Source organism: Panicum hallii, chromosome 8, assembly GCF_002211085.1.
Source record: "Panicum hallii strain FIL2 chromosome 8, PHallii_v3.1, whole genome shotgun sequence".
Lineage (NCBI taxonomy): Eukaryota > Viridiplantae > Streptophyta > Magnoliopsida > Poales > Poaceae > Panicum > Panicum hallii.
The window spans coordinates 5,333,426-5,356,701 of NC_038049.1; the positions used below are offsets into that span (position 1 = coordinate 5,333,426).

Consider the following 23,276-nt stretch of genomic DNA (forward strand, 5'->3'; position numbering starts at 1 on the left):
TACCTTTATGTTGGGTAGCTATTGCTTAGTTGCTATAAGTGGTTCTGGTTTGGGAATAATATAAAACCATGATGGCAACAATGATGATGCTACACCTATTTTTATCCATGTTCATGCTCTTGGTGATGTTAATCACAAGATTATATGTTTTAATTGGAACATGGAGAACCACCCAGGAAAACAGTGCAACCACAATACTATATGGCTCTGGTCTTGGCTGATTAATTAGAAACACTAGCTTATGACGATCTTACCGAAAGGGCAAGAGGGGTTGCATCGTCGGGGTATAGCTCGGTCCTCTTGAGGGTATGATATGGTCCTGGGTAAGGCGTCTGCCTCATTAGGGAGAGTTATGACCGCTTTGACTTGAAACCTCAGCGGATTGTCATGAGTTAGGGAATCTTTGTAAAGGCCTCGTAGTGAATCCCTTGCCACTCACCTCGGAAGTGTTTAAGAGGCTAGCTACCTCGGGCAAATCGGGAGACACGAGTTGTGGGTAAAGTGTACAACCTCTGCAGAGTGAAAACTGATATATCAGCCGTGCTCACGGTTAAGAGCGGCTTGGACCCTCACATGATAATTGAATTTGAAGATGAATTAAATTGTGGACCATGTTTATGGTTGTGGTTATGCTTATGCTATATCCCTTCTCTCTCTTTTAATGTGGGTTTTGGTATGAACTTATACCTTAGTAATCAGGTGCTAATAAAACTTGACCAACTAAAATTGCTTATCGCAGTAAGCCAGTCAGCCTTTCCTTGCTTTTGGCCTTCATGTCATATAATTCCCAACACTTGCTGAGTACCAACCATAAGTGTACTCACGCTTGTTATAATTGCTGCTCAGAGGAGAAAGTGATCTGAAGTCTTTTGAAGATGATGCTGAGTTCTAGGCCTGCGGAACCCCCGGTCGATTGCCTGTGAAGTGTGGAGTCTTCGTTTCCAGGATAAGTTGTATAACTCTGATAATCTTTATAGTCTTTTAATTCTCTTTTCGTGATACTGTTGCTGATTATTCACTGATGAAGTCACTATATGTATGGAACTTGATCCTGGCATACATATAGTTATGCATTCGGTTTTGTTCTTAAAACCGGGTGTGACAGGAAACGGAGGAAAATTTTTAGGAGAACCCTCCTCAAAGAAACTCAGAAGCAAAGACTGGAAGCAAGACCGCTCCACATGAGTTCTACGACACAACGCTGCTACCTTTCCCAAGGAGAAATAGGAAACCCACCATAGATGAACAATTTGTGAGGTTCGTAGAGGTAATTAAAAAGCTCTACATAAATATTTCATTACTAGAGTCTATGCAGGTTCCGACATATGCAAAGTACCTCAAAGACATCCTCAACAACAAATGGCCAATGCCGACAACTGAGGCAGTCAAGCTAACGGAGGAGTGTAGCGCTGCGATCCTAAACACTCTCCCTGAAAAATAAAGTAAGACCCCGGATGTCCCAACATCTCATGCTCGATTGGGACACAACACTTTGATCACGCCCTATGCAACCTTGGAGCCGGCGTTAGCGTGATGCCCAAGGTAGTTTTCGATAAACTAAATCTTAACGTATTGTCCCCTACGGCTATGTGTTTGCAGCTAGCAGACCAATCGGTTCACTATCCAGCGGGTATAGCAGAAGATATCCTAGTGAGAATTCCAAACTTGTTCTCGTTGACTTCGTTGTGGTCGACATAGAAGTCGACACGACAACACCTCTCATCCTCAGGAGATCATTCTTGAGCACCGTGAATGCGAACATAGATGTTGGAGCAGGAGAAATCAATTTGAGCATAAATGGGAAGGAGGAGAAATTCGCCTTCAAGCCAAGGGTAGGAAAATGCTCAATGGTAAGAATACTTTATGTCAGGGGCAATATGCAGAAAATTGAGGTAACTCCTCCCAAACCAAAGAAGGACGTCGTGGTCATCACAATGAAAAAGCACCAGGAGAACGAACAACATCGTCAGGCAACCCGAACCCCAAAGAAGAAATCAAATGGCACGCCCAAGACGACCGAGAAATTAGGGGCACAACAGAAGCCCTCTGAACCAAAGAAGACAATTAAAGTTTGGCGCAAGAAAGAAATAGCCTCATCCGTGTCACCATCCCCAGGACTGGACGACGTTAAATCAAGCTAAACAAAACGCAGGAGAAGTCTAGCTCAAGGACTTAAAAACGCGAGCACTCGCCGTGAGGTAAACCGGTATGTATCACTCATATTTATTTCCTTAATTTAAATTTTGCATTAGCATTTTTAAATTTCAAATTAGGAGCATCATTAGCTTAGAGAAAGCAAAAGAAAGAGAAAAAGGAGGTGCTTGGGTGCGGCTGAACTGCATGTGTTCGGCCGACCCTACCACCATGCATGCTCGATGCATTTTTATGCAGAAAGGACACTAAAATGTGCAGGGGACAATGGCGATCAAAGCACTAAGCAAATCATGGAGTTTACTATTCCCCCCCCTATGTTCGGCTAAAGCAATTCTGCACCGTTCCTGTCATTTCACCACCGAAAACTCAACTATCACCTGCAATCCTACTCATAGCTCAAGGACGTGGCAATTTGAGCACCCTAGGTGTTTGGCCGAATCAATTGTATTCGTCCGAACCACCGCCTCCTCCTTCTGCCATAAATCAAAGAGCTCTCGGCCTCACTCTCACACACCACAACTCGAGCAACTAAGTCCCAGCTGCAGAGCGCTCTTTCCCTTTGCTTTCTCAAACTTTTGAAGCTTTGCATTAGTAGTTCTTAGTTAAAGAAAATCCCAAAAATATTTTCAGTTTTAGTAGCCACCAAATAAAATTCTGCTGGTCGGAGGAAGGTTTGTCTTCGGTCGACTAATCGCTAATCACATTTTATCCTTGCATTAGTTTTCCGGGTATTCGCTAATATTTTGCAGGAACCATGTGTGAAGAAGGCGATGCACATCAGGTTCAAGAGTCGGTCCGACAGTGGTTCGCAGACACCCACACACGTCTCGGACAGCATGTCGGTAGACTCAATCCCGCTGCCAGGCAAGGAGCAACATCAAGGAGAATCCGGGTCCTAACCAAAGAAGGATAAATTGTCCTGAGGACGAACCTGGAAAGGCAAGCTTTCGCCATGATGAGAGACTGATCGTTTGAACATACTTGTGTTTTTGATGAGGAACTCCTCACAAAAATGGTATGGACAACGAGTTCGGGTCCGTCTTCCACAACGTCAGCTGGTCAGAATTTTTGGAGTATCAAGGAATCCGGTTTGAAACTCCTCCCTCTTGAATTTCTTAGCACACTTGAGGTTACAGACACCAGCATAAATTTTCGCATGTTTAATGAAGAGTTCTCTTGCATGTGGCGCACTCTTAGCAATGCGCTGGGGTTTAACAAAAAAAATGCTCTCTAGATGCTTATGTTTGTCTCCCCAACTTTGATAGAAATAAATTCTTGGAGAAAATTTATGGTCAAGAAAGTAGTAGAGCACCACGAACTAATGACATTCATAATCCCACTTTGAGATTTATGCACCGCTGGTTGGCCATGACCTTATCCCACGTGCTGATTTGAGGCCTATTAACACTAATGAACTTTTGATCATGAACGCCATGGTAAAGAAAATTAAGTTTTCACCCGTAAAATCCATGGCGGAGGATTGGCGCTCCACTCCAACTCGAGTGGGCAGCATCGAGATGACTTCTTTAGTCACTCAAATTGCACACGCTTTGGACATTCTTGATGGTGCCATGGTCGCTTTTCTTGAAAAAGAACGTCCTAAAATTACTGGGGAACACTTTGTTCAGGGCCACATGCTCCACGTGGCGGCCGACGGTTCTTTGATCATGATTTACTGGGGCTATATAACCAAAGTTCCGTTGCCATGCACGAGACTTGGGTTATATGCCATAAAAAGACTAACCCTTTCACTGGAAGAGGGGAGGCCTCCTCATCCAGTAAGGAGAGAACTAGCTCGTCATAGTGTTTCAGGTGCAGGACCAACCACAAGGAGAGAACCAACTCGTCATAGTGTTTCAGGTGCAGGACCAACCACGAGGGCCAGGACTAGACGGATGGAGGAAACCGCAGGGCCATCTCATCCTCAACCTCCACCATGAGAAACATCCGCGATAGCAGCATCCCAAGAAGCATACTCCGGAGGATGGCTCATATGGTTCAAGGTACACCGAAGGAGCGTATCAAGCGGGAGCCTCATACCAGCAATTTGGGCCTGAACCAGGGAGGACACAATCCGCCCGCTTCCCATCAAACTACTATGAGAGTTTTTCACATGTGGTGGAAACAACGGATGACACCAACACAAGAGTCTGGCAGATTCAGACGACCCTCGACGACCAAACCAAGCTAATGAACAACTTTTTTGGCGGTTGGAACCCATACGTGTAGTCAACCAAGTTTGGGGGAGAGGCCTCCGCCAAGCTAAGTACCACAAACAACCTTCCTGATGCAGCTAGTTAGTTGTATAATTACTTATTTTTCATCTATCTATAAAAAACCTAAAATAAAAAAAATATTTGATTTGAAAAATAACGCCCAACTAGGACATGAATCTTGTTTATGCTCCTTTCTTTTGGAAATGATGAATAATTGCTCTATTTTGGTATGGCTAAGTTGTTGAGAGACATGATATGGCTATATTTTGGTAAAGTTCCCTTATTGCTCTAGTAAGGTGAAAATCTCGGATGATTTCTTTCAAAATTAAAAAGAAATGTTCCTCAATGGTTATAAAATACCTACCAAGGCCAAATCCTTTACATGATAAACCACCATACAACCACTTAGTTTTGTAAATGAGCCAAGTCAAATGTTGAGTCCTTAAGAGAAAAATTCCATGGTCACTGATCATTCATGTTCACGATTCCACATCCGTCTACGCCATCAAATAAATTTCCATGGTCTTCATCCTAAACTCCATCAAAATTCCATAAAAAATTCCCTGCATGAAAGGACATGGAAATCAGTATAAAAAATAGAGAAAAAATGGTCCAAGAAGGGAAACAAAAATATCCATACAAAATAAGGAGTTCAAAAGACCAATGTTTCATGCGTGAGTCCATCATCCTGTGATCACTTTCATCTTGATCGGAGTTTGAGTCGGCATATACCTCTAAAGAACTAATCTTTGGCTTAGCAATATTTTGCAAACTTTATAGATGTAGGATGTTAATGCTAAAGAAAAACCTTTGGAGAGGTTTAGACACCACTTGAGTGATCGAGAGTACCATTCGAGGAATATTTGTCAGACCCGGGGCCACGGGACTGTGTACATAACGTAGTTTAAATAGGCTTAAGAGATAAAGCCTGTCTTATCTCTTATTTGTCTCATTTATCTCTTATTTATCTCGTATGAATAGGAGATAAAGCTAGTCGGTACAGAAAAAATCTACTCGAGTTGTATTCGGTTACGATTCCTTATCTAGTATTGGACTAGGATTCTTGTAACCCTGACCTCCCGGGTATATAAGAGGGGGCAGGGACACATTCAAAACACAACATAAATACCTAAGGGAATACAAACCACACGTATTACGCACCTCGCGGCCCGAACCTGTCTAAATCTTGTGTTCCTTGCACCTTTGAGTTCCTGATCTCGGTGTCTTCTCACCTAAAACTTACCACCTTGGGTATACCCTTCGGTGGGCAGCCGATAAAACACCGACAGCTGGTGCACCAGGTAGGGGAGCGCATCAAAAATCCACCGGCGAACTCGATGCCATCTTTCCAGTTCACCAGAAGGCCGTGCTGGTGCCCACCATGGGGCGCCTCGACTTCGCGAGGACGATCGGCGGCCCGCCGCCGACTACTTCGACTACTCGCCTCGACTTGAAAACTAGTCGGAATCGACTCCGACTAGTCGAGCTTCATCAACAAATCGTCACAGCTCCATCAACGAGCTCCACGGCTTCATCGACATTCGTCCACGAATCAAGCTAAGTGACTTATACCTTTTTCGACTTGTTCCTCACAGGATCAGCTACCTTTTTGGGTACGCCTTTCGACGGGCATGAAATCCTCGAGGGCTATACCATGATTGACTACTTATCTGTGTATGTCTCTCGACGGGCATGAATCCCTCCAGAGCTACACTTCGCCGACTACCTATCAGTGTACGTCTCTCGACGGGCATTGAAACACTCCAGAGCTACACTTCGTCGACTACTTTTGCGTACTGTGCATCTTCTTTGTCGCATGACGACTACTTTCTGCTTGTTGTCTCCTCTTAACGGTCTCTAATCTACTTGAGTAGCACATACCTTAATCCGTGAAACCTTGGCTCTTTTATCACGCCTAACGCCTCTATGCGTGCACGAGATAAAGATCTCATACACGCTATGAGCAACGGCTAAAATTGGACCAGGTGCTTAAACGTAACAGGTGGACTGCTCGGGGGATTTAAATAGCCTAAAAAAGAGCTCGACACAGCAATTTTTACACCAAATAAATTTGGTGTCTCCATATTATTACTGAGTACTACTCGGTATCTCCGCATTATGCTACATAATGCATGCATTGTCTTTTTTCACATCAAGCTTCGGCAACAACTCTCCAGGCAGCACGGCGTGCCATCACAGTTCCGCTAGTTCCCAGGCTCGGGGGCTGGGCGATGCACACTACTCGACATGGCTCCTTCGGCTCTCCTGGCTCGTAAGCTCGGGGGCTGGATGCTGCAAAACTAATCGAAGACTGAGAGTGCAGAAGAAATCTTAAGTCACCACGCCGTTAAATAAACCAGCGGGAGGCTTAATTTCACTATGCAGAAGGCGAAGAGTTTTTCTCGGGATTTCAGAGTAACACCAATGCCACGATTCTTGGATCCTTTTTCTCAAACCTGGGAGATTTGGGTTCAAGGCTCGGGGGCTGCGGGGTACATGGCATCGACTACTTATTTTTTCAAATTTATTCGAAGAGTAAGTAAGGGAGATTCAAGACTAACGCGACCCTCAGCCCGATTCTCCGATTCAACCTAAGGCTCAGGGGCTACTCCATATGGAGTGTGATTTTTCAATCGCACACCATACCAAAGAAATAATTCGGGCATGAGCACCTCATAGCTTCAATGCAGCCAAGTAAGTACTTGAAGAAGAACTTCAAGACGAAGCTTCAAAAGAAGCCGAAGACTACTTCAAAAGTACTCGAGAAGCCTGCAGTACTCAACTACGAAGAGCTTGGGGGCTTGTCAGATCCGGGGCCACAGGACTGTATACATAACGTAGTTTAAATAGGCTTAAGAGATAAAGCCTATCTTATCTCTTATTTGTCTCATTTATCTCTTATTTATCTCGTATGAATAGGAGATAAAGTTAGTCGGTACAGAAGGAATCTACTCGAGTTGTATTCGGTTACGATTCCTTATCTAGTATTGGACTATGATTCTTGTAACCCTGACCTTCCGGGTATATAAGAGGGGGCAGGGACCCATTCAAAACACAACATAAACACCCAATGGAATACAAACCACCATATAGGATGTAGGGTATTACGCACCTCGCGGCCCGAACGTGTCTAAATCTTGTGTTCCTTGCACCTTCGAGTTTCTGATCTCGACGTCTCCTCACCTAAAACTTACCACCTTGGGTATACCCTTCGGTGGGCAGCCGGTAAAACACCGACAGCATTGTTTTAAAAAATTATCAAAAAAACTCCAAGATAGGATCCAAAACGAGTGTTGAGTGGGATGATACTAAGATAAGCTGCTCTACCTCCCAACCTCCCAAGGCAAGGTGAAACTATACGCCCCGTAGGTATTAAGGTATGAAATTCACAAAAGCCAAGAAGTTCAAATGAAATAGAATGTTGGATTGTACATAGGTACCTGCAGAATATTAACATTGATGCAACTCCTGATCCACCGAGCCTAAGTCTTAAGCTTTGCTCAGGGACGAGCAAAGGTTTAAGTTTGGGGGACCACCACATTCTCGGAATAAAATGGGGTTCATGACAAGAAACATGTCTATTTTTATTGAACTAATAATGTTCCATGAGTTTTGTTGAGTATTTGGTGCAGGGATATAGCAGACCAAAATTCAGTGCAAACCGAGGAAACTCTGGTTCAGCCGAACACAAGTGGTTTGGCCGAACCCTTGTCGAGCGCAAATCAGCCCAACTTCGCACACATGCAAGGAAACACAAAGAGAACACATACCATGCATTGGTTCAATGACGGTTTGATCCGAGGGCTGAATGGAAGCAACCATGGATCCATGGGCCCACAAAAACAAAGGGAACAACTAAACTCACCAGCAACCCACCTGAGGAACGCATCACACACTGTCCAAGGATCATGTCAGTGCAACGGAGGGCGCAGAGGCCCTGGGTGGAGTTCTGCCGAACTCCACGTGCTTCGGCCGAACCCCCTTGCTCCCAAGCAAGCCCAACCACCTCGGACAGGGAGTTACCAACTTCAGGAAGCTATCTAGAGCGTGGGATGGCCGAGTCGGTGGATCATGTGGTTCGGCCAAAGCCCCCATGTTTGGCCGAACTGGGCCCATAGCCAACCGCCATCAACTCACTCCTCCAAGTACCCCAAGCATCCTAAGCACTATAAATACAGGGGTCTGCGCCAGAGATCAACACACCAAGGAGAGCATAAAGGGCGAACCGGACCGAGCGGTGTCGGGCTGCAGTAGGGAAACAAGGGCTTTGGCTCTTGTAAGAAGACGGCAGCGCGAAGGCCGGGCAAAAAGGAAAAGGTTCTAGGGTATCGGTGTTTTACCGCCAAGCCCACCGAGATATACCCCGAGGTGGTAGGTTTTAGGTGGAGTGTCATCGAGATCTGGAAATCGAAGGTGCAAGGAATCCAAAGATTTAGACAGGTTCTTGCCGCAAGGAGCGTAATACCCTATGTCCTGTGTCGTGGTTTGTATTGCCCTGGATATGGATTGGTTTGGAGGGGTCCCTGCCACTTTTATATAGTCTGAGGGATAGGGTTACAGAGATTCTAGCCACATACAAGCCCAATAGTCCTACCCGAGTACAACACGGGTAGTTTCCTACTGTTTCGACTAGTCCTACTCGCGGTCGAGTAGCTTACAACAGGTATAAGGTATGGGATATGCCTCATCCCTTATTCTAGAAAGTCTATGCTATGTGTGCAGTCCCATGGCCCTAAGCCTGATAAACCCCTGAGCTCTTCGTAGCCGAGTACTGCAGGTTTCTGAGTACTTCTGAAGGCATCTTCGAGTTCTTTCTGAAACTACATCTTAAGGTGTTTTCCGAGTACTTCCTTGGCTGGCTCGAGGCTGTGAGGTGCTCATGCCCCAAGTAGTCTTCTTTTATATGGGATGCGATGAAACTTGTACTTCATATGGAGTAGCCCTGAGCCAAGCCTTAGGTTGAATTGAAGAATCAGGCTGAAAGTCAAATTAGTCTTGAATCTTCCGATCTTTATGTTCTAAATAAATTTGAAAAATAAATCATTGATGACACATGTCCTACAACCCCCGAGCCTTAAATCCAAACCCAAGGTTTGGAAAAAAGATCCAAAAGGTCATGTCATGCATTGTAGAATAAGTTAAGAATTTGAATTGATGGTTAAAATAGGTAAATTGGTTCAGAAATTCGAAGATCTCCTTTTTCGAGATTACATCCCTGAAAAAATGGTTAAATAAATAACTTTCCCCAAGTGAAACCTAAATTACTGCTCAAAACAAATCTTATCCGTGATTTAATGGCTAAATTAGACCTCTGGGTTAAAGATTTTATAAAATAACCCTTATTTTGGAATAAAATCCTTGAGATAATGATTAAACAATTATCTTTCTGAGATAAATCCTCAAAAGTCTCTTAAATCGGGTTCTTTTGCAAGTCTTTCGAGTAGTTTTGCGACGTCCAGCCCCGAGCATGGGAGCCAAACGAGCCATCAAAAGCACGCTGAGGTTGCTGACGGCGCGTCGACATTGCGGCGCGAGCAGAAGTCGAGCCAAGTAGTCAAGATCATTGTCGCTACGCGAGCTGGGGTCGAGCCGAGGAGCCGAGATCATCGTCGCAACGCGAGATGGAGTCAAGCCGAGGAGCCGAGATCGTCGTCACAGCGCGAGCTAGACTTCATATGATCGTGAGTAGGAGCCGAGTAACCAGTACTCGAAGCGTTACTGGAATCATAGGTGTGAATACCCCTTCAGTAACATACAGTACTAGTCGGTAACCAATACTCAGAGCATTTACCGGAATTATAGGTGTGAATACCCCTTCATTAACATAAGCTTCACGTAATACTAGTCGGTAACCAGTACTCAGAGCATTACTGGAATCATAAGTGTGAATACCCCTTCAGTAACATAAGCTTTCCGTAGTACTAGTCGGTAACCAGTACTCGGAGCAGTTCCTGGAATTATGGGTGTAAGTACCCCTCAGTAACAGAAGTTGCGCGTAGTATTGGTCAGAAACCAGTACTCGGAATGTTACTGGGATTATGGGTGTAAGTACCCCTTTAGTAACGGAAGCTGCGTGTAGTACTGGTCGGAAACCGGTACTCGGAGTGTTACTAGAATTCTAGGTGTAAGTACCGCTTCAGTAGCGGAAGCTGCTTGTAGTACTGGTCGGAAACCAGTACTCGCAGTGTTACTGGGATTATGGGTGTAAGTACCCCTAGTTATTGACGGTGTGAGATCCGTTCTCGACTAGTTTATAGTCGAAAAGAAGCGGTCGTCGGCGGGTTGCCGAGCATCCTCACGAAGTCGAAGTAGTTTCAGCTTGATGCTTGCTGGAATCGGAGAAGCTGGAAACCGGCGCGGCGTCCTGTCGCTCGGACTGATAAACCCCTATGCGATGAATCACACCGGTACATGTATATAGACATGCAACGCATGCCTTGCAGCCTTCTTCCTTGCTTGTCAATGTGTACGTGTACGTGGACATACAATGCATGTACCCGTGCGGGATACTTCTTGTATGTAAAATAATAGATGCGTGTTAGCTGATTTAATCAAAGAAGGAAACTAGAAAATAGAAACGAGATCGAATATGCTCCCTGTTTCCTGTTTTTTTAATTCGTCATGGACCCGATGCCGACGGATGGCGTACTGGATCAAGATTAGCTTGTCGTTCGCCGTGCGTGTACGCGCAACTCGCATACAAGCGCACGCCGCCTTCCATCGCTAGAGAAAATTGTTCCTCGCGGCTGCAGCAACTGTTTGGCAGGAGGCGAAGATGGACGTCGAGGGCTAGCCTGCTGACCGAGCACCCGCCGCCCGCCGTGGGATGGCTGCTCCGGCCTACGTGCGCTGCAGGGCCTAGCAGCCTGCCTGCCTCCGGCCCGGGAGCACACGGGCCGCCTGCTCGCGATGGGCCGTGCGCCCCCGTGCCGGCCCACGTGCGCCGGGCATGGCTGGGCCGCCTGGGCGGCCTGGTGCGAGTGCAGCGCTCGCTAGGCAGAGCCGCCTGCTCGACCGCACCTGTGCGCTGACTCTGGCAACAACGCGTCGGCGCGAGCAGTCGAGGTTGTCGCTGACGTGACGTGAGCTGGAGCCAAGTTAGATCCGGACTCGCCCTCATGGTTTTCGATTGGATCGGAAAGTCGAATTTCACTGAGATCATCGACGAGGTCGTCGATGGCACGCCATGATGCTGGAGCACACGCCTCTGGCTCCCTGGTGTTTGCGAGGTGGCTGCTGAAGCCATCACGGCCGTTAGCGATGCATACTCAGAGCTAAAGGTGAACGTCTTGCCCTCGTCGAGCACAATGCTGGTGAAGTTGAACGATGGCACAAAGTTCGCCAGGGAGTCTTCGATGAGCACCCCTACTTGGTGCGCCAGCTGTCGGTGTTTTACCGTAAAGCCCATCGAGGGATACCCTGAGGTGGTAGGTTTTAGGTGGGGTGTCGCCAAAATCTGAAACTCAAAGGTACAAGGAACATAAAGATTTAGACAGATTCGGACCGCAAGAAGCGTAATACAATACATCCTGTGTGGTGATTTGTATTGCCTTAGCTGTGGATTGGTTTGGAGAGGGTCCCTGCCCGTCCTTTATAGTCTGGAGGACAGGGTTATAGAAATCCGAGCCACGTACGAGCCGAGCAGTCCTACCCGAGTACTATTTGGGTAGTTTTCCTTCTTTTCCGACTAGTCCTACTCGTGGCTTACAATAGGTATAAGATATGGAAGGTGCCACATCTCTTATTCTAGAAGATCTATGCAATGTGTGTAGTTCCATGACCTCGGACCTAACATAGGTCTGGCTACGGACGTCTCATCGGCACGGCGGCCGGCGGCGGGCTCCTGCAGGCAAAACGACGGCTCGATGGCCGGCCAAAAGGGAACGGGGTCTTATGGCTGCTCTACGGAGGGCTCTTCGGTGGCCACAGCTCACAGATAGCATAAGGGTGATGGGAGGATGGTGGTGCTCACTGGTCGGGCGTGATGGCGGTGCAGCGAGGCAGCGGCGGGTCGTGGTTGTGGCGAGGCGGAGCAGTGCAGGCAGCACCACCTCATCGAGGTAGTCGATCGGGGCGCTGTCCCGGTGGCAGCGTCCTCCCCCTCCTAGTTGTTTATGGCATCGGCAACGTCCTCGGCTTCGGATGGCTCGTCCTCCTTCTCCACCTTGTTGACCGGTTCATCACAAGCTAGCCCGATCCGACCGGCCTCGGGGGCCCGGACCCCCCTCCCCCGGGAAGGGGTCCGGTGCCGCCGCGCGCCGTCCTGCGAAGGGAGCGGGGCTGGCTCTGCCGCGTGCCTGCGGCTAGAGGCCCTTCGCGGGTCTCCAGCCCACCTACCAGCGTTTAATGCGGAAGCTGGGCCGGGTGCGCCCAAGTCAAAAAGAGCGGCCTGCCACTGACACACGGGGCAGGTAGGATGACACCACGGTAAGACCGCCTGTTTCCAAGGCGGCGCGTCGTATCACCATGCACAGTGCGCGGACTGTGTACAGTCCCGTCATGGCGCTGCGTGCGTGATGATGGCCTGTAATAGGCGAGCCAAGGCGTGCGCTGCAACAGTGCGCACGCAACGGGTCAGTGCCGTTTCACCGCCTGATAGGAGGTTAGATCCCAACAGTGACGGAACGGCTTCACTGTTGGGCAACACTGACACCGGACACTGTGCAAGACAAGGCTATACACGGCAATATCCTGGCTATGGATACGCACATCAACTTCCCGATAAAGAAGACTACGGAGAGGAGCTGGAGATGGAGATCTCCACATCTCTCATAGAGCAGGCTCCTGTTGGCCGGGCCCACCAGTCGGGGCCCCGCACAGTGTAAGCACTCCCCTTGCACTATAAAAGGGAGAGTGTACTCGTTAGATGACAAGCTTCTTGAACACACGCACGCGTTCACGCTGCTCTCCATTCAGGCTTGCATAGTCAATACAACACTAAAGTGGACGTAGGGTATTACGCTCCGGCGGCCCGAACCACTCTAATTCCTTGCGCCCTTCCTGTGGCCATCCGCACACCGATCGAGCGCTCCTAAGTCTCCTCCAAACCCATCCTAACTAGGATTAGGCGGGTGCATTCCGCCACCCGGCTGGAGAATCCCTCCGACATTTGGCGCGCCAGATAGGGGAAGGGATTAGGTTTGGTTTGCGCTCGGTCGACCTTCACGACCTCAATGGCGCAGGAAGATGGTCACAATGACCTCCTGTTGGGCGAGGAGGTGGCGTCCACGATGCCACATGATTCCCGTCGTCCAACGTCCAGGGTGGCGCGAGCAGCTCCGCAACGCGCTCCGGTGCGGGCCTCGGTGGCCCAATCGGTGCCTGCACCGAATGGGCCACTCATGGCAGCCAGGGAGTTGCTCCGCAATCCCCCTGGTGAGGCGGCCTCGCCCGACGCACTGAGGCAGTGGCGTGACGACGTCGACCGCCTCCTCAACTTGGCACAGGCTTCCCCGTGTTCCGCGGGGGGGGGGGGTCCGCCCCCAGGCAATGCCGTCATCAGGGCGGCGCATCTGGCTCTGTGCACTCACCATCAGTGAGGAGTGCGCGGACCGAGGACCTTCGGGCAGAGCTCAACCGCAGACGTGCGGGAGAGGACGCCCGTGTCTCCATTGAGCGGGCGCGTGGTCGCCGGCTCAGTATCGAGGGACACGACCTCGATGCCGATTTCGCTGCAGTGGCTCCGGCCCCACAGGGACCTGCCCAGGCACCGGTGTCCGGGGTGGGTGCGCCGCGCTCGTAGACCACCTTCGCGCGGTTGCCTGGCCGTCCAAGTTTCGGCCACACCTGCCGGAGAAGTACGACGGGTCCTCCAACCCGTCAGAATTCCTGCAGTTCTACATCACCGCCATCACGGCGGCTGGAGGTAACGATGTCGTCATGGCAAGTTACTTCCATGTAGCCTTGACCGGGCCAGCCCGGACCTGGCTCATGAACCTTACACCGGGATCTATCCGATCCTGGGGTGAGCTGTGCGCACAGTTCATGGCAAACTTTGCCAGTGCGTATCAACAGCACGGTGTGGAGGCCCACCTCCATGCTGTGAGGCAGCAACCCGGAGAAACCCTCCGGGCCTTCATCTCCCGCTTCACCAAGGTACGTGGAACGATTCCGCATATCTCCGACGTGTCTATTATCACGGCTTTCCGACAGGGGGTCCGTGATGAGAAGATGCTGGAGAAGCTAGCGACCCACCAGGTGGAGACCGTCACCACCTTGTTCGCTCTGGCGGACAAATGTGCCAGGGCTGCAGAGGGCCGTGCATGGCACTCTGCAACCCAAGCAGGACCCGCTCAGACGAGCGGACCCAGTGTCGCCGCCCCTGGCAGCGGCAAGAAAAAGAACAAAAAGACCCGTGGCTTTGACAAGTCACGGATCGGGGGATCGGCCATTGCTGCGGCAACGACCGGGGGCCAGAACCCCCGTGGCAAGCGCCCGCGGCAACATCGCACCGACCTCGGGTCGTGCCCTGTCCATCCTGGGGCTCGCCACAGCGCCACTGAGTGCCGTGAGATCCAGAAGCTCGCGGAGCGCCTCAGCAAGAGGCGTGACCAAGCCTCCAGGGAAGGCACCTCACCTCCGCGGCGGTCTGGCAAGGAGAAGGTCTCTGACGCTGACGCAGCTGTGACGGAGAGGGAACTGGGGTATCATACCCCCAACAAAGACCTTAAGGGTCTCTTCCACCAATCTGACTCCGAGTCCGGTGGTGACGAGCGTCGCAAGAAGTTGTACGAGATGTACGGTGGCAGCTCGGAGCTCGTCTCGTGGCGGGACGTCAAGACCCTCCGCCGAGAGGTCCTCTCGGTAAAGCCGGTGACGCCGAAGGCGGCACCGCACCAGCGGTGGAAGAACACCACCATCTCCTTCGGGCCGTCGGATTGCCCGGAGAATATGGCGGGAGCTGGTGTGCTGCCGCTTGTCATGGCACCCACCATCTCCAACGTCCGCCTTCACCATGTGCTGATTGACGGAGGCACCGGCCTCAGCGTCATCAGCTATGCAGCGTTCAAACACCTGCAGATCCTGGAGTCCAAGCTGGCTCCATCGCGCCCGTTCTCCGGAGTGGGCCCGGATCCCGTGTACCCGGTAGGGACCATCACCGTACCAGTTACATTTGGGACGGAGCACAACTTCCGCACCGAGAATGTGCAGTTCGAGGTGGCGGAGGTTAACCTCCCCTTCAACGCTATCATTGGTAGACCGGCCCTGTACCGGTTCATGGCCATTGCCCATTACGGGTACGTGGTCCTGAAGATGCCTTCTCCGGCGGGCATCCTCACCATCCAGAGCGACCGGGCCGCTGCTGTCGTAGCAGTCGAAAAGCTCCACGCACTAGCAACAGGACTTGCTCCTGTAGCTAGCGCCAAGGGGTCCGACCCCTCGACCTCGCGTGCCAAGGCTCTGCCCAAGGCACCGAAGGTCCGACCGTCTGACACGGACGATGTTCCCGTGAAGACCGTCCAGGTCGGAGCGGAGACCTCCCAGACTACCCGCATCGGTGGGAATCTGGAAGAGAAATAGAAAAGCGCGCTCATCGCCTTCCTTCGGGCAAATGTTGATGTGTTCGCCTGGGAACCGTCACAGATGCCCGGGATCCCCAGGGAGGTGATTGAGCATCATCTGAAGATCCACCCCGATGCCAGGCCGGTCCGGCAGAAGCCACGCAAGCAGTCCATCGAGCGGCAAAACTTCATCCGTGAAGAGGTCCGCAAGCTGCTGCAGGCTGGCTTCATTGAGGAGGTCTACCACCCAGTGTGGTTGGCCAATCCAGTCGTGGTCCCGAAGGCTAACGGGAAGCTTCGGATGTGCATCGACTACACCAATCTTAATAAGGCATGTCCAAAAGACCCCTATCCACTTCCGCGTATAGATCAGATTGTAGACTCCACCTCCGGGTGTGATTTGCTGTCCTTCATAGATGCCTATTCTGGTTTTCACCAAATCAAAATGGCTAGTGATGATAGGAAGCACACTGCTTTTGTAACAGTGGATGGTCTTTATTGTTATATAGTGATGCCTTATGGATTGCTTAATGCTCTACCTACCTTTGCTCATGCAATGAACATTACTTTAGGTGATTTGGTTAGAGATATAGTTGAGGTGTATGTTGATGACATTGTTGTCAAGACTAGATAGTCAAATTCCCTCTTAGAAAATTTAGCTCAAGTCTTCGACAAGTTACGAGCGACTTCTACCAAGCTTAACCCCGAGAAATGCGTCTTCGGCGTATCGGCGGGGAAGCTCCTTGGTTTCCTGGTCACCCACCGAGGGATCGAGGCCAACCCGGATAAGATCCGGGCGATCGAGGCGATGAGGCCCCCTGCGCGCCTCAAGGACGTGCAGAGGTTGACGGGGTCCCTCGCAGCCCTCAGCTGCTTCATCTCGAGGCTGGCGGAGAGGGCACTTCCCTTTTTCAAATTGATGAGGGGGTCCAGTCCATTCGCATGGACTGAAGAGGCAGACCGTGCCTTCCAGGAGATGAAGCAGTACCTCACCTCCTTGCTGGTCTTGGTTGCACCAGACCCAGGTGAGACACTGTTTCTTTATCTTGCAGCGACGACTGAGGTGATCAGCATGGTGCTGGTCACCGAGAGGTCCGAGCACCTCCCGCAAGGGGCCCTCGCGGACCCTCCTGCAGGAGGGGGAGGTCCGGCCTCCACCACTCCAACAACCGACCCTACTTCGGAGGGTCTGGCTGGGTCCCGACCCAGGGAGACACCAAGCGACCTAGGGTCCGACGAGACCCCAACTCAAGCTGAAGGATCCGGTCCACCTGGCAGAGTCAGGGCTGTCCAGAAGCCGGTCTACTATGTCAGTGAGGTCCTTCACGAAGCAAAGGCTTGGTATCCTGAATCGCATAAGCTCCTTTATGCTATACTCGTTGCATCCAGGAAACTCCGTCATTATTTCCAGGCCCACAAGATTGTGGTGGTGACCTCCTATCCTTTGAGGGCCATCCTTCACAACTCCAACGCCACAGGCAATATCGCCAAGTGGGCAGCTGAGCTCGCTGGATTCCAACTCGACTTCCAGCCGCGCCACACCGTCAAGAGTCAGGTCCTAGCTGACTTCATGGTGGAGTGGACACCAGCACCAAGCATCCCAGGGGGTCCAGACTATGGGTCGAACCCCCCACGACTAGAAGTCAGGGCTCCGGCGTTCACCGGACCCCACTGGACCCTCTTCTTTGACGGGTCCGCCCGCAGCAAGGGGGCAGGGGCTGGCGTGGTCCTCATCGACCCATATGGTGAGCAATTGAAGTACATGGTGCACCTCGATTTTGAGGTCACCAACAACATGGCGGAGTATGAGGCCTTAATCTTTGGGCTCACAGCGGCTCTGTCCCTGGGGGTCCGGGAGCTCCTGGTCAAAGGGGACTCCCAACTCGTCATCAGGTAAGTCAGGGGGGAGTGTTGCTGCAACAACCCCCAGCTCGCAGCCTACCTCATTCATGTGAAGAGACTAGAGAAGAACTTCGATGTGCTGGAACTGCAACATGTTCCACGCGAGGGCAATTCAGCAGCTGATGCCCTCTCAGCGAGCGCATCGACTCAGGCACCCGTGCCTGAGGGCGTCTTCCAGAGACGTCTGCTGAAGCTTTCCACCCAGCCTGCCGACCTGGGCGAAGGGGGTCGGCCTAGCACCTCGAAGCTAGCGGTCCTGGCGGTGTTCCATCCGTGGAGCCCGCCAAGAGTCGTGTGCTCCCTTGAGGGTCCCGAAGACCTCAGGGAACCACGCCCAGTTTCTCAGGAAGGTCCTGATGCATGGATCTCTAAGGTCCGGGACTACCTGAAAGATAATTACCTTCCTGAAGACCAAGCATCTGCTGAGCGCATTGTCCGGATGGCTAGGCGATACACAGTGGTAGAAGGGGATCTCTACCGCCGTGGCGCCAACGGAGTCCTCATGTGGTGCATCACCCAGGAAGAGGGCCGCGACTTGCTTGCGGAGATCCATGGAGGCGAGTGCGGAAGTCATTCCTCATCCCGCACGCTGGTCGGTAAGGCCTTCCAGCATGGCTTTTACAGGCTGACAGCGCTCCAGGATGCAGCTGAGTTGGTAAGGTCCTGCAAAGCGTGCCAGTTCCACGCAAAGCAGATACACACTCTAGCTCAGGCGCTGCAGATGATTCCTCCCTCTTGGCCCTTTGCCGTGTGGGGGTTGGATATCTTGGGACCTTTCCCTAGGGCCGTCGGCGGGTACCGGTACCTCTATGTCACCATTGACAAGTTCACCAAGTGGACGGAGGCAACCCCAGTCGTCAACATTACCAAGGCGTCAGCAACCGCTTTACTCAGGTCAATCGTGTGCCGATTCGGGGTCCCGAACCGCGTCATCACGGACTATGGGACTCAGTTCACGAGCCAATACTTCCAGGAGTACTGTGAAGACATTGGCATCCGGCTCTGTTTCGCCTCAGTGGCGCATCCCAGGAGTAACGGCCATGTTGAGCGGGCCAACGCTGAGATCCTCAGAGGGCTCAAGATCCGAACCTACTGTGATCTTGAAAGGCATGGCGCAAGGTGGATTGATGAGCTTCCGAGTGTGTTATGGGGGAACCGGACCACACCCAGCCGGGCAACAGGGGAAATCCCTTTCTTCCTGGTCTACGGGGCCAAAGCGTGCCTTCTCCCGGAGATCACCATGGGCTCTCTACGAGTCCAGTCCTTTGATGAGGATTTGCAGGAATAGCAGCGCCGCCAAGACGTGGACCTCGTCGACGAGCGCAGATGGTGTGCCGCAGTCCAAAATGCATGGTACAACCAGGCGCTCCGGCGCTACCACCAACGGTTCGTGCGTAGTAGGGAGCTCCGGGTCGGGGACCTAGTCCTAAGACGAATCCTAAACCGAGAGGGCATGCACAAGCTCTCCCCCAGTTGGGAGGGACCCTTCAAGGTAACTAAGGTGTGCCGACCCGGGTCTGTTCATCTGGCTGCGGAGGATGGAATGCAACTACCCAATCCATGGAACATTGAGCACCTCCGTAAGTTCTATCCCTAGGACCTAGTTGAGAGGAAATTTTTCCTTTGTAATTGGTAGTATCACAGTGCGGACCAGGGCGGTGGAGGTCCGTCCTCGTAAACCCGGCCCCTGGCGTACATCGCACAATCCTTCTGTACCAATTCATTAAGGAAAAATTTACTTCTCAGTATGTCCTTGAAGTCCATGTGATTCTATCTTTCTTTGCTCCTTGTTACGCTAACCCCCCACGTGTTTTTCGCGTCTGTGTCGTGCCCAAGGCCCTTCTTAAGTTGCTATGCTACGTCTCTGCCCGGGACCTCTGTTTCACAGGAGCAAAGGAACCGGACCCCTGGGAACTGGCTTCAGGGAGACGTACTCGCCCTTTGCTGGGGTCCAGGGTTGTGTAGTCGCTTAGCCTAGTTCCGTACCCTAAGCCTACATGCCTTGCCCTCCTAGGGTGAGTACTGTTGTACCTCGAACCATGGACCCGGGGGCCGGGACCCCTTTTAATCCCCGAATAGAGGTCCTAGTGCTCCGACTCACAACGCAACTTAGGAGGTTTTCGCTGGCCAGATCGGGAACCCGTGGGGACGTCTACTAAGCGTCGATCTTAAGTCATGTGTAAGACCTCGGTTCTATGCCAGCTAGCCCCGACCTATCGCGACTACCTCCCAGGGGGCCACGGGACCTCGGTGTGCTCAAGAACACTTTACAGATCGACAACCAAGAAAACAGATAAGTTTTTCTTCGCAAAACGAAATACTTAAATGCATCACTGATAATATACACAACATTACGAAGTTATTTTTACAATAACAAAAGTTATATTACAAAAATTGATAACAAGGCAGATGGCCCTATTGTCCTGGCTGGCTGGAGGTGTCCCCACTCTCTGCAGGTCCGGGACGACGCCGGAGGCGGGCCGCGACCATGTCCACCGCCTCCTGGACCCCTTCTCGTGCGGCGGCTGCTGTCGTTCGGAGGGGTCCGACCAAGACGGGAGTCAGCTGGACGGTGGGGTCATGGCTCCGGAAGCTGGTGAGGATGTACTCAGCCATCCCCCGAGCAACTGCTTGCCCTCTATCTCCAGGAGGTCCTGTATGCCGGCCTCCACGTCCTGTAGCCGCCTGGCGGTGGAATCCAACAGCTGGAGTGCGGTGCCAAATGGCGAAGGAGCCTCCGGCACCTAGATAGGGTTGGCTCCGAGTGCTTCTAGCAGAGGGTTCACCGCACCGACCCATCTTGTTAACCGGTCGATGCCGGCGCTCCGCTCCGCTAGGAGTCCCTCCACCTTGGCCTCCCTCTCCTGGAGGGCCGCCTCGCGCTCCTGGAGCCTCCGGGTCCCGGCTGCCAGCTCCTCCTCTACGGCCTCTTCCCGCTTCTGGAGCTCCTGGAGCCGGGCCACCTCCTCTGCTTCGCGGGCAGCCAGCCTCTCTTCTCTCTTTGCTGCCGCCGCTGCCAAATCTGCGAGGGCGGACTTTTTCGCCTCGACCACTGCCGACGCCTTCCTGGCCTGAGTCGCCAGCTCTAGGGCGGTCCGCTCCCTGTCTGCCGCCGCCAACATCCTCTCCTCCGTGGCGATATGCCGCTTAAGGGCTTCCGCTTCCCGCCGCGTGGCCGCCTTTTCCCGTTGGAGCGCAGCCACCTCCCGGTCGCGGGCCTGCTCCATCTCCTCCCGCAGGAGCTCGCGCCCTAGCACGAGCTTGGCGCGCTCCTCGGCGTAGCAGGCGGAGACGGAGTTGATGCGGTCGCCCAGGCGGGCCTCCCAGTCGGAGAGTCGGTGGCGCTCTGCCTCCAGCTTCTCCCACTCCCGGCGCATGCTAGCCTCCAGCTCCTGCTGAGCTTGGTGGCATTTGGCTATGAGCCGGGGGAGAGGGATCTCTGCCGTGCTTGGGAGGAGCGCCTTCCCAGCACCACCTCTGTTTCTTCCTCCTCCTCCGCCGGTGGAGCGGCGCTGCTGGCAACTTCCGCGACCCCCGGTGCCGCCGCCTCTGCTCCCTCCAGTGCCGCTGCCTCCGGTGCCGCCGCCTCCGCGGCCTCCGGAGCCGTGATCTCCGCTGCCCCTGCTGCCTCTGGCGCTGCAGTCTCCGCCATGGCAGCAGCCCCCTCAGCTGCTGGCTCAACTAGTGAGGGCCCGGCCTCGACGTCCGGAGCTGCTGCCGCTGCATCCGTCGCTGCAGCGGGTTTGGCGGCCTCCTTCTGGGGGGTGGCTTCGGGTCGTGGCGGAGTGGAGGCCTCCGGCTCCGAACCCATGGGTCCGGAGGCTTCTGGAGCTGTTTCGGGCGGGGGTCCTGCTGGGGTTGGCGCAAAGGATCCCGGCGCTGACTGGGGGCCGGGTCCCCCAGTTGGAGCACCTGAAGATTGGGGCCTGCCATACCACCAATATGGTTAAGGACCAGAAATCAAGAGGGATAATGAAAAACCCTGACAACACTACTTACGGGAAGTCGCACCATTCCTATCTGCCTCAGGCAGCCGGGGGGACCTTCTTCCCTGTCGAGGACCCCTCGGACCTCTGGTGTTGGTCTCCGGCTGCCGGTGCTTCCGATGGCAGGGGTGGGGCTTGCGACCTCTGCTCTCTCGGCGACGGCGGCAGTGTCGCTGGTCGCCGTGTCGGCGGTGGTGGTGAAGGAGTCTGCTGCCTCGGAGGAGGCCGCCGTGTCTCCTCCGGACTCCTTTCTGGCTGCTGCTGTTGTGGCGGGGGTGGTGGAGCTCTGCTCTGCTGCTCTGCTCCCGCCGTCTTCTAGCGTTTGGGCGCCGGCTCCCCGACCAGGGAACCGTCGCCGCGCTGGAGCCTCCGGGATTTGCTCCCTTCGGCTTGGCTGCTCCGTGCAGGTGCTGCCCCCTGAGATTCGTCGCTCCTTTGGGCCGGGGCAGCACCCGGACTGTCCTTATGCCGGTGCTCCGGCACCGGCACCTTCTCCTTCCCTTTCCCGCTGGGGGCCGGACCTCCGGGTCCCGGCTCCCCGGCACCTTCGTTGGTACGATGCTGGCAGTCCGGTGTGGCACCAGGGATCTGGAGCCCGCGGTTGGGGTCCCCTCCCAGTTGCCGGACCGCCAGGCCGCCCTCGTCCAGGCTCGGCATCGACACCAGGACTGATGACCGCAATGCCTGATCCTCGCACAGGGCCTTGACCCTGCTCGGGAGGACCAAGGACTCCGAGATGAACACCTCGCCGGTCATCGCCCGGACCGCCGTCTCTAGCTCCGTCCAGGTGAAGTCGCCGCCTGGCCCGCGCGCGATCTTGCAGCAGTCATTTAGCACTGTGTACACATAGGCCATCCGGGACCGCTGCTGCAGGGGGCGATTCGCCGCTTCAGGAAGTCCCCCAGCACCATCATGGAAGTCAGGCCGCTCCTTGCCAGCTTCTTGATCCGGTACAGCACCGGGTCGAGCTCCGCTGGTATTGTTGGCCTGGCCTTCCAGGTGCTCCGGTCACTCTGGGACCTTTCGTTGGCAGCTCCAGGTGGTCGTGGGGGTCGACTGCCACGATGACCCAGCCTTCGCGCCAGTCCTCCCACTTGGAGCTGGAGAAGGCGGCGATGTAGGAACCCGCCATTCTGTGCCGGAGCTGGAAGTAATAAGCGCCGATCTCGCTGCGCTTAGACTTCCCGGTCCCGACCAGGGCGTAGAAGTGTTTGAAGATGGTGGTGCAGGGGCGCACCCCCACGAACATCTCCATAAAATGGGCGAAGACCGCCACGAGGAGGACGGAGTGGGGGGTGAGATGATGAAGTTGGAGGCCGAACTCCTCCAGGAGCAGGAGGAAGAAGGAGGAGATCGGAGGAACCAACCCGCACATAATGTATGAGTTGAAAAGGACGAACTCCCCTGCGGCAAGGTCGCGGAGGGGGATTTTGCTGGCCCTGACCTTCCCGTCTTGCGCCGACACGGTCCATCCCAGAAGGCACCGCACTGAGTCCAACTGGGCCCGGCTCTGGAAG

The 23,276-nt window shown here is 53.0% G+C and overlaps 1 protein-coding gene and 1 long non-coding RNA gene across 2 annotated transcripts; one reads left to right on the forward strand and one right to left on the reverse strand.

Annotated features, from left to right (window-relative positions):
* The first annotated feature begins 2,679 nt into the window (after positions 1–2,679).
* On the forward strand, positions 2,680–4,499 carry LOC112903172. The gene is made up of 2 exons (XR_003230746.1): positions 2,680–3,242; positions 4,015–4,499. It is a non-coding gene; the product is annotated as an uncharacterized LOC112903172 (long non-coding RNA).
* Positions 4,500–21,188: 16,689 nt separating this feature from the next.
* On the reverse strand, positions 21,189–21,584 carry LOC112903554 (testis-specific gene A8 protein-like). The gene has a single exon (XM_025972813.1). The coding sequence runs from the start codon at positions 21,582–21,584 to the stop codon at positions 21,189–21,191; it is 396 nt and encodes a 131-aa protein (XP_025828598.1).
* Between the last annotated feature and the right edge of the window lie 1,692 nt (positions 21,585–23,276).

Excerpts from the sequence above, each read along its gene's own strand:
- LOC112903554 (XM_025972813.1), bottom strand. The coding sequence starts at position 21,584 with ATGGGTTCGGAGCCGGAGGCCTCCACTCCGCCACGACCCGAAGCCACC.